This window comes from Panulirus ornatus, chromosome 7, assembly GCF_036320965.1.
Source record: "Panulirus ornatus isolate Po-2019 chromosome 7, ASM3632096v1, whole genome shotgun sequence".
In the NCBI taxonomy this organism is placed as follows: Eukaryota; Metazoa; Arthropoda; class Malacostraca; order Decapoda; family Palinuridae; genus Panulirus; species Panulirus ornatus.
This window is the reverse complement of record NC_092230.1, coordinates 33,746,461-33,766,094: the sequence shown is the minus strand read 5'-3', so window position 1 is coordinate 33,766,094 and position 19,634 is coordinate 33,746,461. Positions and strand designations below refer to the sequence as shown.

Here is a 19,634-nt window from a genome sequence, read left to right as displayed (position 1 = left end):
CATGTATGCTATATCTGCTGGTTAACAACCATTTACCTATTACGGTGATTTTATAGGTATTAAGAAGAACGCATCCTTTTTCATATGCCTACTTGGGAATGGAAGAGAGCTCTATGGGCTACAATTTGTACTTTATAAGGTAGCTGGATATTTTAGATAGTCCATAAAAGTTAAAGTTTTGTGTGAAAATTGCCTTTGTTACTGATCAGATTTTCAGGTGACAGTGGCTGCAGTTTAAGGGTTAATCTGAGGTTGTCCTCAGGGATTCCAGCACATAATACTCCCTATGACTTAACTCCTGTGGCATGGAGAATGATTCTATCTGTTAATGAAATATCCCTCTCCACTATTTCCTGATGTGTAAATATGTTTATGGACTGTTTTCATCATTTGAACCACACACAGTATCACTTGTTCACTGTGCATAGTAAGGCAGGGGCCCAGGTGGGAGAAGCATGAACTGTTTTTCCATCATACATATCACTGATAACTAAAATGTTAATATTTATGCGAGTTAGTTTGAGTTTGGGTGACCTCTGACATCTATACATGCTTACTAGCAAAGGAAGCATGGGATCCTCTAGACACCTGGACGGGATGGGGGGATAATACCCACAACTGTTGCAAGGTTTATGTATAATGGGGATCTGGACTTGTTTTGTAAATGGTCCAAAATTGTAAGAAAATTACACATCACACAAAACATAAAGGCCACACATATTTTTCACACAATTGTGTTTTAAGGGCATTAACACTTACAACTTATGTTACATGGCATAGGTATTGAAAAATGGTAACAGATAGCCATAATTTTTTTTCTCTTATATGTGCTCTGTTTGAGTCTTTGATGCTTATTAAGATACAGCTGTACTCTGTGGGATAAGGGAAAGAAGAATATTGATAAAGAATACCTGGTTTGTTGAAGAGAAAATTAAACAAAAGTCAAAGATGAAGGGAAAATGCAGACGAAATGAAGACACAAGCCAACGGATGTTGTTGAGGTGGGCCAAGCATAGGGAATGAATGAGTTTGCTCTATTCACAGGATCCTAACATAGGCACTTGATGAATAATGCTACACTATAGTCTGATAAAAAGGAAGAGATAATGACTAGAGCTTAAAACCATCATATGATTATATAAACCATTTTATAGGAAACATTCTTTGGAATTTGTTTGGAAGTATACACATTGATATAAACTAGGACATAAATGGAACTGGATAAAGCAATTCAGTTTTGTCTATCAATCATAGGAGCTTCCCTGGCCAACTTGTCAGTGGGTCGATTAGCAATCATTGGCTTTGGGGTTGTGCACATGAAGAAAGCTCTTACCATTGCTGTTCGGTATTCTGCAGTCCGTAAACAGTTTGGTCCAGGAAAGGAGGAATTGCCTGTTATTGAATATCCACTCCAGGTAATGCTTTGTTTTCCCACAACATCAGTATCATGATATTGAAGTTATTTCTTCCATTTTGTGAGATCTTTTAAGTTGAATTTTGGGATGAGTAATTTAAGACAATTTAAGATTGTACACTTTTATGAAGGTATTGCATATCTGAAATATTTGCTTTCATGTTTGAATTCACTGATTAATATTATAATGAAATATTAAGTAAACAAGTATTATAAATTCATATGCGTATGTTTTTTCCAGCAATGGCGTTTGTTTCCATACATAGCAGCAACATATGCACTGGACAACTTCACCAAAATCTTCCATCAACTTTATGCCAACTTTCGTCTGGAGATGATTGATGCCACTGACAAAGATAGAGTTGTGAGATATTAGCTCTTTCAGAGTTTACATACTAACCTCAAAAACTTATAACAGGTATTAATGTTCCATATGGGAAATCAGTGAGTTCTGTCAAAGCAGTTGCTCTTTTGTACATGTAATATATGCTGTTTTTTGTTCTGCTGCAGAACTGCATGAAGGACATCATATCAGCATTCCCATATCTCTGTGTGTTATCATAATTGCCTATTTGTAATTTCCTCTTTTTACTGCATGGGGAGGGAGATTTTACACTCATGGGGATTCCACCTCTTCAACTTTACTATCATACAAGTTTTTGAATTTTTGGATGGTTTATGGTTGAATGTGTTTGTGTGAGTGTGTAGTTGGCTTTTTGTACTTTAAGGGGAGGGAGTTTTAGAAGCCTCATCCCAAGATTTATTGTTTCACTGGGTAAGAGGACATACAAGAGGAATCCCCAAGTTAGTATACCCATAGAGGACTCCTCAGATTTACCTGTTTGAATGGATGCATTAGGCCATGGATGGGGCTTCCATTTTTCAGAGGCTCAGATAAGTATTGATTTTTGGTAGGAAGAGCAGAAGTCCTTAATCTCCAACAATGGAGTCTGTGGGTTCCATAGTTTGCATTTCCGAAGTAACACACACAACACAAAAAAAAAAAAAAACTACATTGGACAAGCTGTTTTATTCATTTTTCAGCCCTTCAAATAATATGCAGTGTATAGGCCAGTTCCCTGTGAGGATTGGTGACCATGCCTTGACCACAGAGAGAAGCATTCAGTTGAATCCTTTCTTTAGGAATGAACTCACAAAGAATCTCATTTTCAAGCAAGTGCCTTCTTACTAACACTGGTTTCTCTGATGTTCAACAAATGCCGCTGATTATACATGCCTTGTATAGATTTAGCAAAACGCTATGGACATCTTCAGTTGTACAGTTCCTGGATGATGCCACAAGTTGCATCCAAGCACTGAGTTTTGAAACTTGCATGAATGGGTTTGTATATACTTTTACAACCTGAAAGTTAGAAAGCATGTGACAATTACTGTTTCATAACAGTGAACGAATGTGGCCTTTGTTGTCTTTTCCTAGTGCTACCTTGCGCACATGTAGGGGAGGGGGTTGTCATTTCATGTGTGGCGGGTTGGCAACGGGAATGAATAAGGACAGACAGTATGAATTATGTACGTGTATATATGTATATGTCTGTGTGTGTATATATATGTATACGTTGAGATGTATAGGTATGTATATGTACGTGTGTGGACGTGTATGTATATACATGTGTATGTGGGTGGGTTGGGCCATTCTTTCATCTGTTTCCTTGTGCTACCTCGCTAACGTGGGAGACAGCGACAAAGTATGATATATATATATTTTCTTTTATACTATTTGCCATTTCCCACATTAGTGAGGTAGCATATATATATATATATATATATATATATATATATATATATATATATATATATATATATATATATATATATTTTTTTTTTTCTTTTTTTTTTGTCGCTGTCTCCCGCGTTTGCGAGGTAGCGCAAGGAAACAGACGAAAGAAATGGCCCAACCCACCCCCATACACATGTATATACATACGTCCACACACGCAAATATACATACCTACACAGCTTTCCATGGTTTACCCCAGACGCTTCACATGCATTGATTCAATCCACTGACAGCACGTCAACCCCGGTATACCACATCGCTCCAATTCACTCTATTCCTTGCCCTCCTTTCACCCTCCTGCATGTTCAGGCCCCGATCACACAAAATCTTTTTCACTCCATCTTTCCACCTCCAATTTGGTCTCCCTCTTCTCCTCGTTCCCTCCACCTCCGACACATATATCCTCTTGGTCAATCTTTCCTCACTCATTCTCTCCATGTGCCCAAACCATTTCAAAACACCCCCTTCTGCTCTCTCAACCACGCTCTTTTTATTTCCACACATCTCTCTTACCCTTACGTTACTTACTCGATCAAACCACCTCACACCACACATTGTCCTCAAACATCTCATTTCCAGCACATCCATCCTCCTGCGCACAACTCTATCCATAGCCCACGCCTCGCAACCATACAACATTGTTGGAACCACTATTCCTTCAAACATACCCATTTTTGCTTTCCGAGATAATGTTCTCGACTTCCACACATTCTTCAAGGCTCCCAGAATTTTCGCTCCCTCCCCCACCCTATGATCCACTTCCGCTTCCATGGTTCCATCCGCTGCCAGATCCACTCCCAGATATCTAAAACACTTTACTTCCTCCAGTTTTTCTCCCTTCAAACTTACCTCCCAATTGACTTGACCCTCAACCCTACTGTACCTAATAACCTTGCTCTTATTCACATTTACTCTTAACTTTCTTGTTTCACACACTTTACCAAACTCAGTCACCAGCTTCTGCAGTTTCTCACATGAATCAGCCACCAGCGCTGTATCATCAGCGAACAACAACTGACTCACTTCCCAAGCTCTCTCATCCCCAACAGACTTCATACTTGCCCCTCTTTCCAAAACTCTTGCATTCACCTCCGTAACAACCCCATCCATAAACAAATTAAACAACCATGGAGATATCACACACCCCTGCCGGAAACCTACATTCACTGAGAACCAATCACTTTCCTCTCTTCCTACATGTACACATGCCTTAATGAGATGTTTGAGGACAATGTGTGGTGTGAGGTGGTTTGATCGAGTAAGTAATGTAAGGGTAAGAGAGATGTGTGGAACTTTCCATGGTTTACCCCAGATGCTTCACATGCCCTGATTCAATCCATTGACAGCACATTGACCCTGGCATACCACATTGTTCCATTTCACTCTATTCCTTGCAAGCCTTTCACCCTCCTGCATGTTCAGGCCCCGATCACACAAAATCTTTTTCACTCCATCTTTCCACCTCCAATTTGGTCTCCCACTTCTCCTCGTTCCCTCCACCTCTGACACATATATCCTCTTGGTCAATCTTCCTCACTCATTCTCTCCATATGCCCAAACCATTTCAAAACACCCTCTTCTGCTCTCTCAACCACGCTCTTTTTATTTCCACACATCTCTCTTACCCTTATGTATGTTACTTACTCGATCAAACCACCTCACACCACACATTGTCTTCAAACATCTCATTTCCAGCACATCCATCCTCCTGCGCACAACTCTATCCATAGCCCATGCCTCGCAACCATACAACATTGTTGGAACCACTATTCCTTCAAACATACCCATTTTTGCTTTCCGAGATAATGTTCTCGACTTCCACACATTCTTCAAGGCTCCCAGAATTTTCGCCCCCTCCCCCACCCTATGATCCACTTCTGCTTCCATGGTTCCATCCGCTGCCAGATCCACTCCCAGATATCTAAAACACTTCACTTCCTCCAGTTTTTCTCCATTCAAACTTACCTCCCAATTGACTTGATCCTCAACCCTACTGTACCTAATAACCTTGCTCTTATTCACATTTACTCTTAACGTTCTTCTTTCACACACTTTACCAAACTCAGTCACCAGCTTCTGCAGTTTCTCACATGAATCAGCCACCAGCGCTGTATCATCAGCGAACAACAACTGACTCACTTCCCAAGCTCTCTCATCCACAACAGACTTCATACTTGCCCCTCTTTCCAAAACTCTTGCATTCACCTCCCTAACAACCCCATCCATAAACAAATTAAACAACCATGGAGACATCACACACCCCTGCCGCAAACCTACATTCACTGAGAACCAGTCACTTTTTTAGACATCACACACCCCTGCCGCAAACCTACATTCACTGAGAACCAGTCACTTTCCTCTCTTCCTACACGTACACGTCTTACATCCTCGATAAAAACTTTTCACTGCTTCTAACAACTTGCCTCCCACACCATATATTCTTAATACCTTCCACAGAGCATCTCTATCAACTCTACCATATGCCTTGTCCAGATCCATAAATGCTACATACAAATCCATTTGCTTTTCTAAGCATTTCTCACATACATTCTTCAAAGCAAACACCTGATCCACACATCCTCTACCACTTCTGAAACCACAGTACTCTTCCCCAATCTGATGCTCTGTACATGCCTTCACCCTCTCAATCAATACCCTCCCATATAGTTTACCAGGAATACTCAACAAACTTATACCTCTGTAATTTGAGCACTCACTCTTATCCCCTTTGCCTTTGTACAATGGCACTATGCACGCATTCCGCCAATCCTCAGGCACCTCACCATGAGTCATACATACATTAAATAACCTTACCAACCAGTCAACAATACAGTCACCCCCTTTTTTAATAAATTCCACTGCAATACCATCCAAACCTGCTGCCTTGCCGGCTTTCATCTTCCGCAAAGCTTTTACTACCTCTTCTCTGTTTACCAAATCATTTTCCCTAACCCTCTCACATTGCTCACCACCTCGACCAAAACACCCTATATCTGCCACTCTATCATCAAACACATTCAACAAACCTTCAAAATACTCACTCCATCTCCTTCTCACATCACCACTACTTGTTATCACCTCCCCATTTGCACCCTTCACTGAAGTTCCCATTTGCTCCTTTGTCTTATGCACTTTATTTACCTCCTTCCAGAACATCTTTCTATTCTCCCTGAAATTTAATGATACTCTCTCACCCCAACTCTCATTTGCCCTCTTTTTCACCTCTTGCACCTTTCTCTTGACCTCCTGTCTCTTTCTTTTATACATCTCCCACTCAATTGCATTTTTTCCCTGCAAAAATCGTCCAAATGCCTCTCTCTTCTCTTTCACTAATAATCTTACTCCTTCATCCCAACACTCACTACCCTTTCTAATCAACCCACCTCCCACTCTTCTCATGCCACAAGCATCTTTTGCGCAATCCATCACTGATTCCCTAAATACATCCCATTCCTTCTCCACTCCCCTTACTTCCATTGTTCTCACCTTTTTCCATTCTGTACTCAGTCTCTCCTGGTACTTCCTCACACAAGTCTCCTTCCCAAGCTCACTTACTCTCACCATACTCTTCACCCCAACATTCACTCTTCTTTTCTGAAAACCCATACAAATCTTCACCTTAGCCTCCACAAGATAATGATCAGACATCCCTCCAGTTGCACCTCTCAGCACATTGACATCCAAAAGTCTCTCTCGCGCACCTGTCAATTAACACGTAATCCAATAATGCTCTCTGGCCATCTCTCCTACTTACATACGTATACTTATGTATATCTCGCTTTTTAAACCAGGTATTCCCAATCACCAGTCCTTTTTAAGCACATAAATCTACAAGCTCTTCACCATTTCTATTTACAACACTGAACACCCCATGTATACCAATTATTCCCTCAACTGCCACATTACTCACCTTTGCATTCAAATCACCCATCACTATAACCCGGTCTCGTGCATCAAAACCACTACACACTCATTCAGCTGCTCCCAAAACACTTGCCTCTCATGATCTTTCTTTTCATGCCCAGGTGCATATGCACCAATAATCACCCATCTCTCTCTATCAACTTTCAGTTTTACCCATATTAATCGAGAATTTACTTTCTTACATTCTATCACATACTCCCACAACTCCTGTTTCAGGAGTACTGCTACTCCTTCCCTTGCTCTTGTCCTCTCACTAACCCCTGATTTTACTCCCAAGACATTCCCAAACCACTCTTCCCCTTTACCCTTGAGCTTCGTTTCACTCAGAGCCAAAACATCCAGGTTCCTTTCCTCAAACATACTACCTATCTCTCCTTTTTTCACATCTTGGTTACATCCACACACATTTAGACACCCCAGTCTGAGCCTTCGAGGAGGATGAGCACTCCCTGCGTGACTCCTTCTTTTGTTTCCCATTTTTAGAAAGCTAAAGATACAAGGAGGGGAGGATTTCTGGCCCCCCGCTCCCAAATATATATATATATATATATATATATATATATATATATATATATATAAATATATATATATATATATATATATATATATATATATATATATATATATATATATATATATATATATTTTTTTTTTTTTTTTTTTTTGCTTTGTCGCTGTCTCCCGCGTTTGCGAGGTAGCGCAAGGAAACAGACGAAAGAAATGGCCCAACCCACCCCCATACACATGTATATACATACGTCCATACACGCAAATATACATACCTACACAGCTTTCCATGGTTTACCCCAGACGCTTCACATGCCCTGATTCAATCCACTGACAGCACGTCAACCCCGGTATACCACATCGCTCCAATTCACTCTATTCCTTGCCCTCCTTTCACCCTCCTGCATGTTCAGGCCCCGATCACACAAAATCTTTTTCACTCCATCTTTCCACCTCTAATTTGGTCTCCCTCTTCTCGTTCCCTCCACCTCCGACACATATATCCTCTTGGTCAATCTTTCCTCACTCATTCTCTCCATGTGCCCAAACCATTTCAAAACACTCTCTTCTGCTCTCTCAACCACGCTCTTTTTATTTCCACACATCTGTCTTACCCTATATATATATATATATATCCCTGGGGATAGGGGATTAAGAATACTTCCCACGTATTCCCTGCGTGTCGAAGAAGGCGACTAAAAGGGGAGGGAGCGGGGGGCTGGAAATCCTCCCCTCTTGTTTTTTTTTTTAATTTTCCAAAAGAAGGAACAGAGGGGGCCAGGTGAGGATATTCCAAAAAAGGCCCAGTCCTCTGTTCTTAATGCTACCTCGCTAGCGTGGGAAATGGCAAATAGTTTAAAAAAAAATATATATATATATATATATATATATATATATATATATATATATATACCTCGCAAACGCGGGAGACAGCGACAAAGTATAAAAAAAAAAAAAAAAAAAAAATATATATATATATATATATATATATATATATATATATATATATATATATATATATATATATTTTTTTTTTTCATACTATTCGCCATTTCCCACAGTAGTGAGGTAGCGTTAAGAACAGAGGACTGGGCCTTTGAGGGAATATCATCACCTGGCCCCCTTTTCTGTCCCTTCTTTTGGAGAAAAAAAGGAAAAAAAAAATGAGAGGGGAGGATTTCCAGCCCCCCGCTCTCTTCCCTTTTCGTCGCCTTCTACGACACGCAGGGAATACGTGGGAAGTATTCTTTTTTTTTTTTTTTTCCAAAAGAAGGAACAGAGAATTGGGCCAGGTGAGGGTATTCCCTCAAAGGCCCAGTCCTCTGTTCTTAACGCTACCTCGCTAATGCGGGAAATGGCGAATAGTTTGAAAGAAAGAAAGAAAGATATATATATATATATATATATATATATATATATATATATATATATATATATAAAAGCTTTGCGGAAGATGAAAGCCGGCAAGGCAGCAGGTTTGGATGGTATTGCAGTGGAATTTATTAAAAAAGGGGGTGACTGTATTGTTGACTGGTTGGTAAGGTTATTAAATGTATGTATGACTCATGGTGAGGTGCCTGAGGATTGGCGGAATGCGTGCATAGTGCCATTGTACAAAGGCAAAGGGGATAAGAGTGAGTGCTCAAATTACAGAGGTATAAGTTTGTTGAGTATTCCTGGTAAATTATATGGGAGGGTATTGATTGAGAGGGTGAAGGCATGTACAGAGCATCAGATTGGGGAAGAGCAGTGTGGTTTCAGAAGTGGTAGAGGATGTGTGGATCAGGTGTTTGCTTTGAAGAATGTATGTGAGAAATACTTAGAAAAGCAAATGGATTTGTATGTAGCATTTATGGATCTGGAGAAGGCATATGATAGAGTTGATTGAGATGCTCTGTGGAAGGTATTAAGAATATATGGTGTGGGAGGCAAGTTGTTAGAAGCAGTGAAAAGTTTTTATCGAGGATGTAAGGCATGTGTACGTGTAGGAAGAGAGGAAAGTGATTGGTTCTCAGTGAATGTAGGTTTGCGGCAGGGGTGTGTGATGTCTCCATGGTTGTTTAATTTGTTTATGGATGGGGTTGTTAGGGAGGTAAATGCAAGAGTCTTGGAAAGAGGGGCAAGTATGAAGTCTGTTGGGGATGAGAGAGCTTGGGAAGTGAGTCAGTTGTTGTTCGCTGATGATACAGCGCTGGTGGCGGATTCATGTGAGAAACTGCAGAAGCTGGTGACGGAGTTTGGTAAAGTGTGTGGAAGAAGAAAGTTAAGAGTAAATGTGAATAAGAGCAAGGTTATTAGGTACAGTAGGGTTGAGGGTCAAGTCAATTGGGAGGTGAGTTTGAATGGAGAAAAACTGGAGGAAGTGAAGTGTTTTAGATATCTGGGAGTGGATCTGTCAGCGGATGGAACCATGGAAGCGGAAGTGGATCATAGGGTGGGGGAGGGGGCGAAAATTTTGGGAGCCTTGAAAAATGTGTGGAAGTCGAGAACATTATCCCGGAAAGCAAAAATGGGTATGTTTGAAGGAATAGTAGTTCCAACAATGTTGTATGGTTGCGAGGCGTGGGCTATGGATAGAGTTGTGCGCAGGAGGATGGATGTGCTGGAAATGAGATGTTTGAGGACAATGTGTGGTGTGAGGTGGTTTGATCGAGTAAGTAACGTAAGGGTAAGAGAGATGTGTGGAAATAAAAAGAGCGTGGTTGAGAGAGCAGAAGAGGGTGTTTTGAAATGGTTTGGGCACATGGAGAGAATGAGTGAGGAAAGATTGACCAAGAGGATATATGTGTCGGAGGTGGAGGGAACGAGGAGAAGAGGGAGACCAAATTGGAGGTGGAAAGATGGAGTGAAAAGGATTTTGTGTGATCGGGGCCTGAACATGCAGGAGGGTGAAAGGAGGGCAAGGAATAGAGTGAATTGGAGCGATGTGGTATACAGGGGTTGACGTGCTGTCAGTGGATTGAATCAAGGCATGTGAAGCGTCCGGGGTAAACCAAGGAAAGCTGTGTAGGTATGTATATTTGCGTGTGTGGACGTGTGTATGTACATGTGTATGGGGGGGGTTGGGCCATTTCTTTCGTCTGTTTCCTTGCGCTGCCTCGCAAACGCGGGAGACAGCGACAAAGTATAAAAAAGAAAAAAAAAATATATATATATATTATCCCTGGGGATAGGGGAGAAAGAATACTTCCCACGTATTCCCTGCGTGTCGTAGAAGGCGACTAAAAGGGGAGGGAGCGGGGGGCTGGAAATCCTCCCCTCTCAATTTTTTTTAATTTTCTAAAAGAAGGAACAGAGAAAGGGGCCAGGTGAGGATATTCCCTCAGTGGCCCAGTTCTCTGTTCTTAACGCTACCTCGCTAACGCGGGAAATGGCGAATAGTTTGAAAAAAAAAAAGAATATATATATATATATATATATATATATATATATATATATATATATATATTTTCAAACTTCTTTCAAACTATTCGCAATTATATATATATATATATATATATATATATATATATATATATATATATATATATATATATATATTATCCCTGGGGATAGGGGAGAAAGAATACTTCCCACATATTTCCTGCGCGTCGTAGAAGGTGACTAAAAGGGGAGGGAGCGGGTGGCTGGAAATCCACCCCTCTCGTTTTTTTTTTAATTTTCCAAAAGAAGGAAGAGAGAAGGGGGCCAGGTGAGGATATTCCCTCTAAGGCCCAGTCCTCTGTTCTTAACGCTAGCTCGCTAATGCAGGAAATGGCAAATAGTATGAAAGAAAAAGATATATATATATATATATATATATATATATATATATATATATATATATATATATATATATATACATATATATATATATATATATTTTTTTATTTTTATTATACTTTGTCGCTGTCTCCCGCGTTTGCGAGGTAGCGCAAGGAAACAGACGAAAGAAATGGCCCAACCCCCCCATACACATGTATATACAATACGTCCACACACGCAAATATACATACCCACACAGCTTTCCATGGTTTACCCCAGACGCTTCACATGCCTTGATTCAATCCACTGACAGCACGTCAACCCCGGTATACCACATCGCTCCAATTCACTCTATTCCTTGCCCTCCTTTCACCCTCCTGCATGTTCAGGCCCCGATCACACAAAATCTTTTTCACTCCATCTTTCCACCTCCAATTTGGTCTCCCTCTTCTCCTCGTTCCCTCCACCTCCGACACATATATCCTCTTGGTCAATCTTTCCTCACTCATTCTCTCCATGTGCCCAAACCACTTCAAAACACCCTCTTCTGCTCTCTCAACCACGCTCTTTTTATTTCCACACATCTCTCTTACCCTTACGTTACTCACTCGATCAAACCACCTCACACCACACAATGTCCTCAAACATCTCATTTCCAGCACATCCATCCTCCTGCGCACAACTCTATCCATAACCCACGCCTCGCAACCATACAACATTGTTGGAACCACTATTCCTTCAAACATACCCATTTTTGCTTTCCGAGATAATGTTCTCGACTTCCACACATTCTTCAAGGCTCCCAGAATTTTCGCCCCCTCCCCCACCCTATGATCCACTTCCGCTTCCATGGTTCCATCCGCTGCCAGATCCACTCCCAGATATCTAAAACACTTCACTTCCTCCAGTTTTTCTCCATTCAAACTCACCTCTCAATTGACTTGACCCTCAACCCTACTGTACCTAATAACCTTGCTCTTATTCACATTTACTCTTAACTTTCTTCTTCCACACACTTTACCAAACTCAGTCACCAGCCTCTGCAGTTTCTCACATGAATCAGCCACCAGCGCTGTATCATCAGCGAACAACAACTGACTCACTTCCCAAGCTCTCTCATCCCCAACAGACTTCATACTTGCCCCTCTTTCCAAAACTCTTGCATTTATCTCCCTAACAACCCCATCCATAAACAAATTATATATATATATATATATATATATATATATATATATATATATATATATATATATATATATATATATATATATATTAAAAAGCCACGGTGACATCACACAGCCTTGCCTCACACCTTCATGTATCCCAAAATGTTTACTCTTCTCTCCATCCACTTTTATTCATGCATTTGTACCTCTGTAGAAGGCTTTCAGACTGTCCAACAGTTGTCCCCCTATACCATCTATACTTAACACATCCCATAAAGCATTCCACTTGCCTCTGTTATACTCTTTCTTCACTTGCAAGATACTTTTCCACTGTCGTCTTTACTAAAAAAATCTGATCCACACATCTTTTACCTTTCCTAAAACCCCCTGCTCTTCACTTACTCTGCATTCATTCACTTCCATAACTCTCTCAGTTGATATTCTTGCATACAGTTTCCCTGGTATACTTAACAGACTTATTCCCCTATAATTGCTACACATCCTTTGCACCTTTTCCTTTGAATAAAGGAAAGATGATAGCTTTCACCCAATCCTCAGGCACAACTTTCTGTTTCCATGCTAAATTACATATAAGATGCATCCACTGTCACACTTTCTCCTCCATACTTCAGCATTCCAGCCGTAATCCCATCCACTTGAGGTGCCTTTCCTACTTTCGGCCTCATCATTACCCTTCTTACCTCCCTTTTTGCTACAGGCTCTTTCACTTGTATCCTCTAACTTAAATCCTCCATACCCTTGTATTTAACAACTGCTGCCTTCCCTTCTCCCACTTTCTTCAGTTTTTCAAAATACTCTCTCTATCTCCCTTTCACTTTCTCCTTTTGATTCAGCAACTCACCTTCCTTACTTCTACCATCAACATTTCCATTTTTACATCAACTTCTTTTCTTTCTCACCTCCTTTCAGTATAGTTTTTATTTTCCTGAAACTTTTCTGGTAACACAGGAAATTAAGCAAAAGAACTCTAACTTATTCTAACCTGTCTCACAAAGGAATGTTCAAAAGTTTTTTCATAATGGCTTGGGATTTTGTAGTTTTCATGCCTGACTGCCGCCAAGAAGGATAAACAAGTGAAATTTTGCGAGAAGGAAAAGCAGGGTTTGGGGCCAGGAAAACATAAAGAATTGTGTTGTGGGGTGACAAGTCAACATATACTCTGAGGGAGGGTGTGCAGACCTCTCCACTGATACCCGCACCTGCTACAGTACACAAAAAAGATTATAAGATACCCCCCTTCTCTCATGGTTTAGGGCTGTTTCAGCTACTATGATGTTTGTGATTCAGTATTCTTACCCAAGAATGTGAAGGTGAACCAGATAGTGTACTTAATTTTACTTATTGACCAATTTTCCGATTCATTTAAGAGTACAAAAACAAGAATATTTATGCAGGATTGTGCTCCCAGCCACACTGTTAGGTCTGTAATACAGTGGCTGAATGATAGTGAAGTGAATTATTTGAAATACTGGCAGGGAACAACCCTGACCTAAAGCCTATGGTCCATTGTGAGGCAATGAATATGTGATATATACTTTTTTACAAGTATTTGTAGGGAAGTTTTACCCTAGAACTACTCAAGAATCTTACTTATATTGTTCCTAACAAGCTACGTGACTGCATCAAGAGGAAAGGGAATGTAACCGAGTACTAATTATGTTGATGAGTGTTGATTATGTTTTCTAGGCCATTTAACCATAAAATTTTTTATTATTTTAGCTCACACCTAACTTCAGGTGCAGTCTGTATATTTAACATCGTAATCTTACACTGATGAATTACTATCTCACAAACATTGATCTATCATTACCTCACCACTCCCAGTCCAGTGGGGTGGATCAGGTACATACAGCCCCCACATTATATGCTTCTTTCTCACTTAATGTTTTTATTACATCATCTATCTGTTTCCAGTGTATTAAAGTGAAGCCCGAGCTTCCACACTTATAAAAGCCTTTCTTACATTTTTACTATACTCATAAATTTGATATGTCTGTTGAGACTTAAGTTTCCATTCAAGTGAATTCATACATATACCTCTTTTGCATTCAGCCTCACATATATTTATCATACTTTACTTTGCAAAGGCAATGTATGGACAGGAAGTACATGGACTGTCATCATCTGGCAAACCCATTTCTGGTTGGCTGGCACGGGATGCTATACAGGAGTGCCGAGAAGCTTGTGGAGGCCATGGGTACTTAAAATGTAAGTAATTGATAAGATCATATTCCTTTACGTGGGAATGATTGTTTACAGCCACACACACACATTTCATCTGTCATCTTTAGGGTGCTGAACTAATTTTCTGGTGTTTCACTTTTTTTTATTGTTTGCTTGCTGTATGCTAATGGATCATGGAATTAGTATCAGTTGGGGAGTAAAGCCCTAGAAATAGACTGAAGAATGTCAATCCAAGTGCTGAAAATTTTTTGTCAAAATGTTTTCAGTTTTATCTTCTTTATTACATGATTAAATATCAATATACTGTGGGGTTTTTCTGATAATGAGTAATGACAACTTAATTTATAATCCCAAACAAACCTTCCATTTTCAGGTGCTGGTTTAGGCTACTTACGTAATGACAATGATGCCAACTGTACATATGAAGGTGATAATAATGTGCTGCTACAGCAGACCAGTAATTGGCTCATAGATGTTTGGAGATGTCGGAGTGAAATGTCTACTGCACATCCCATGGGCACAGTAGATTACTTTGATCATGGGGACAGCATTCTCAAGCAGATATGGACTACTTCACCAATTAACAGATCATCCTCTTGCCAGGGTAAGATTATGTTGCTGAATGCTTTATACATTTTTACATGTAAAAAGGTGTGATTGAGATGCTCACTTTAGTAGCATACACAGTATATTGCATTAGTGCAGATGAGGGCACAATGCATTTTTCTGAAAAATTGTATGATGGACTGCTAGAATTCTCTTCATATATATATATATATATATATATATATATATATATATATATATATATATATATATATATATATATATATATATATCTTTCTTTTCTTTCAAACTATTCGCCATTTCCCGCATTAGCAAGGTAGCGTTAAGAACAGAGGACTGGGCCTCTGAGGGAATATCCTCACGTGGCCCCCTTCTCTGTTCCTTCTTTTGGAAAATTGAAAAAAAACAAGAGGGGAGGATTTCCAGCCCCACGCTTCCTCCCCTTTTAGTCGCCTCCTACGACAAACAGGGAATACGTGGGAAGTATTCTTTCTCCCCTATCCCCAGGGATATATATATATATATACATATATATATCTTTTCTTTCATACTATTCGCCATTTCCCGCATTAGCGAGGTAGCGTTAAGAACAGAGGACTGGGCCTCAGAGGGAATATCCTCACCTGGCCCCCTTCTCTGTTCCTTCTTTTGGAAAAAAAAAAAAAAAAAAAAAAAGAGAGGGGAGGATTTCCAGCCACCCGCTCCCTCCCCTTTTAGTCGCCTTCCACGACACGCAGGGAATACGTGGGAAGTATTCTTTCTCCCCTATCCCCAGGGGAGAATATATATATATATATACGTAGAAGGCGACTAAAAGGGAAGGGAGCGGGGGGCTGGAAATCCTCCCCTCTCATTTTTTTATTTTAATTTTCCAAAAGAAGGAACAGAGAAGGGGGCCAGGTGAGGGTATTCCCTCAAAGGCCCAGTCCTCTGTTCTTAACGCTACCTCGCTATCGAGGGAAATGGCGAATAGTATGAAAAAAAAAAATATATATATATATATATATATATATATATATATATATATATATATATATATATATATATATATATATATTTCTAAATTGTTTCTTACATTTCTCATATGTACATATATGTATGTGTGTGTGTGTGTGTATATGTGCGTATGTATGTGTATGTGTGTGTATGTGTATATGTATATATATATGTATATTATCCCTGGGGATAGGGGTGAAAGAATACTTCCCACGTATTCCTCGCGTGTCGTAGAAAGCGACTAGAGGGGACGGGAGCGGGGGGGGCCAGAAATCCTCCCCTCCTTGTATTAACTTTCTAAAATGGGAAACAGAAGAAAGAGTCACGCGGGGAGTGCTCATCCTCCTCGAAGGCTCAGACTGGGGTGCCTAAATGTGTGTGGATGTAACCAAGATGTGAAAAAAGGAGAGATAGGTAGTATGTTTGAGGAAAGGAACCTGGATGTTTTGGCTCTGAGTGAAACGAAGCTCAAGGGTAAAGGGGAAGAGTGGTTTGGGAATGTCTGGGGAGTAAAGTCAGGGGTTAGTGAGAGGACAAGAGCAAGGGAAGGAGTAGCAATACTCCTGAAACAGGAGTTGTGGGAGTATGTGATAGAGTGTAAGAAAGTAAATTCTCGATTAATATGGGTAAAACTAAAAGGTGATGGAGAGAGGTGGGTGATTATTGGTGCATATGCACCTGGGCATGAGAAGAAAGATCAAGAGAGGCAAGTGTTTTGGGAGCAGCTGAATGAGTGTGTTAGTGGTTTTGATGCACGAGACCGGGTCATAGTGATGGGTGATTTGAATGCAAAGGTGAGTAATGTGGCAGTTGAGGGAATAATTGGTATACATGGGGTGTTCAGTGTTGTAAATGGAAATGGTGAAGAGCTTGTAGATTTATGTGCTGAAAAAGGACTGATGATTGGGAATACCTGGTTTAAAAAGCGAGATATACATAAGTATACTTATGTAAGTAGGAGAGATGGCCAGAGAGCGTTATTGGATTACGTGTTAATTGACAGGCGTGCGAAAGAGAGACTTTTGGATGTTAATGTGCTGAGAGGTGCAACTGGAGGGATGTCTGATCATTATCTTGTGGAGGCTAAGGTGAAGATTTGTATGGGTTTTCAGAAAAGAAGAGTGAATGTTGGGGTGAAGAGGGTGGTGAGAGTAAGTGAGCTTGAGAAGGAGACCTGTGTGAGGAAGTACCAGGAGAGACTGAGTACAGAATGGAAAAAGGTGAGAACAATGGAAGTAAGGGGAGTGGGGGAGGAATGGGATGTATTTAGGGAATCAGTGATGGATTGCGCAAAAGATGCTTGTGGCATGAGAAGAGTGGGAGGTGGGTTGATTAGAAAGGGTAGTGAGTGGTGGGATGAAGAAATAAGAGTATTAGTGAAAGAGAAGAGAAAGGCATTTGGACGATTTTTGCAGGGAAAAAATGCAATTGAGTGGGAGATGTATAAAAGAAAGAGACAGGAGGTCAAGAGAAAGGTGCAAGAGGTGAAAAAAAGGGCAAATGAGAGTTGGGGTGAGAGAGTATCATTAAATTTTAGGGAGAATAAAAAGATGTTCTGGAAGGAGGTAAATAAAGTGCGTAAGACAAGGGAGCAAATGGGAACTTCAGTGAAGGGCGCAAATGGGGAGGTGATAACAAGTAGTGGTGATGTGAGAAGGAGATGGAGTGAGTATTTTGAAGGTTTGTTGAATGTGTTTGATGATAGAGTGGCAGATAGAGCGTGTTTTGGTCGAGGTGGTGTGCAAAGTGAGAGGGTTAGGGAAAATGATTTGGTAAACAGAGAAGAGGTAGTGAAAGCTTTGCGGAAGATGAAAGCCGGCAAGGCAGCAGGTTTGGATGGTATTGCAGTGGAATTTATTAAAAAAGGGGGTGACTGTATTGTTGACTGGTTGGTAAGGTTATTTAATGTATGTATGACTCATGGTGAGGTGCCTGAGGATTGGCGGAATGCGTGCATAGTGCCATTGTACAAAGGCAAAGGGAATAAGAGTGAGTGCTCAAATTACAGAGGTATAAGTTTGTTGAGTATTCCTGGTAAATTATATGGGAGGGTATTGATTGAGAGGGTGAAGGCATGTACAGAGCATCAGATTGGGGAAGAGCAGTGTGGTTTCAGAAGTGGTAGAGGATGTGTGGATCAGGTGTTTGCTTTGAAGAATGTATGTGAGAAATACTTAGAAAAGCAAATGGATTTGTATGTAGCATTTATGGATCTGGAGAAGGCATATGATAGAGTTGATAGAGATGCTCTGTGGAAGGTATTAAGAATATATGGTGTGGGAGGAAAGTTGTTAGAAGCAGTGAAAAGTTTTTATCGAGGATGTAAGGCATGTGTACGTGTAGGAAGAGAGGAAAGTGATTGGTTCTCAGTGAATGTAGGTTTGCGGCAGGGGTGTGTGATGTCTCCATGGTTGTTTAATTTGTTTATGGATGGGGTTGTTAGGGAGGTAAATGCAAGAGTTTTGGAAAGAGGGGCAAGTATGAAGTCTGTTGGGGATGAGAGAGCTTGGGAAGTGAGTCAGTTGTTGTTTGCTGATGATACAGCGCTGGTGGCTGATTCATGTGAGAAACTGCAGAAGCTGGTGACTGAGTTTGGAAAAGTGTGTGGAAGAAGAAAGTTAAGAGTAAATGTGAATAAGAGCAAGGTTATTAGGTACAGTAGGGTTGAGGGTCAAGTCAATTGGGAGGTGAGTTTGAATGGAGAAAAACTGGAGGAAGTGAAGTGTTTTAGATATCTGGGAGTGGATCTGGCAGCGGATGGAACCATGGAAGCGGAAGTGGATCATAGGGTGGGGGAGGGGGCGAAAATCCTGGGGGCCTTGAAGAATGGGCCATTTCTTTCGTCTGTTTCCTTGCGCTACCTCGCAAACGCGGGAGACAGCGACAAAGTATAATAGAAAAAAAAATAATAATATATATATATATATATATATATATATATATATATATATATATATATATATATATATATATATATTCTCCCTAAAATTTAATGATACTCTCTCACCCCAACTCTCATTTGCCCTCTTTTTCACCTCTTGCACCTTTCTCTTGACCTCCTGTCTCTTTCTTTTATACATCTCCCACTCAATTGCATTTTTTCCCTGCAAAAATCGTCCAAATGCCTCTCTCTTTTCTTTCACTAATAATCTTACTTCTTCATCCCACCACTCACTACCCTTTCTAATCAACCCACCTCCCACTCTTCTCATGCCACAAGCATCTTTTGTGCAATCCATCACTGATTCCCTAAATACATCCCATTCCTCCCCCACTCCCCTTACTTCCATTGTTCTCACCTTTTTCCATTCTG

The 19,634-nt window shown here is 40.4% G+C and overlaps 2 protein-coding genes across 2 annotated transcripts in view; one reads left to right on the top strand and one right to left on the bottom strand.

Annotated features, from left to right (window-relative positions):
- LOC139749510 (gastric triacylglycerol lipase-like) overlaps nt 1-19,634 on the bottom strand; it is a 294,599-nt gene that overhangs the window by 188,163 nt on the left and 86,802 nt on the right. The window lies entirely within an intron of this gene.
- Acox3 (Acyl-CoA oxidase 3) overlaps nt 1-19,634 on the top strand; it is a 185,750-nt gene that overhangs the window by 120,664 nt on the left and 45,452 nt on the right. The window contains exons 8-11 of the mRNA XM_071663819.1: nt 1,255-1,415; nt 1,656-1,778; nt 14,662-14,782; nt 15,132-15,362. Of these exons, the coding sequence (XP_071519920.1) occupies nt 1,255-1,415; nt 1,656-1,778; nt 14,662-14,782; nt 15,132-15,362 (636 nt within the window). The remainder of the gene's footprint in view (nt 1-1,254; nt 1,416-1,655; nt 1,779-14,661; nt 14,783-15,131; nt 15,363-19,634) is intronic.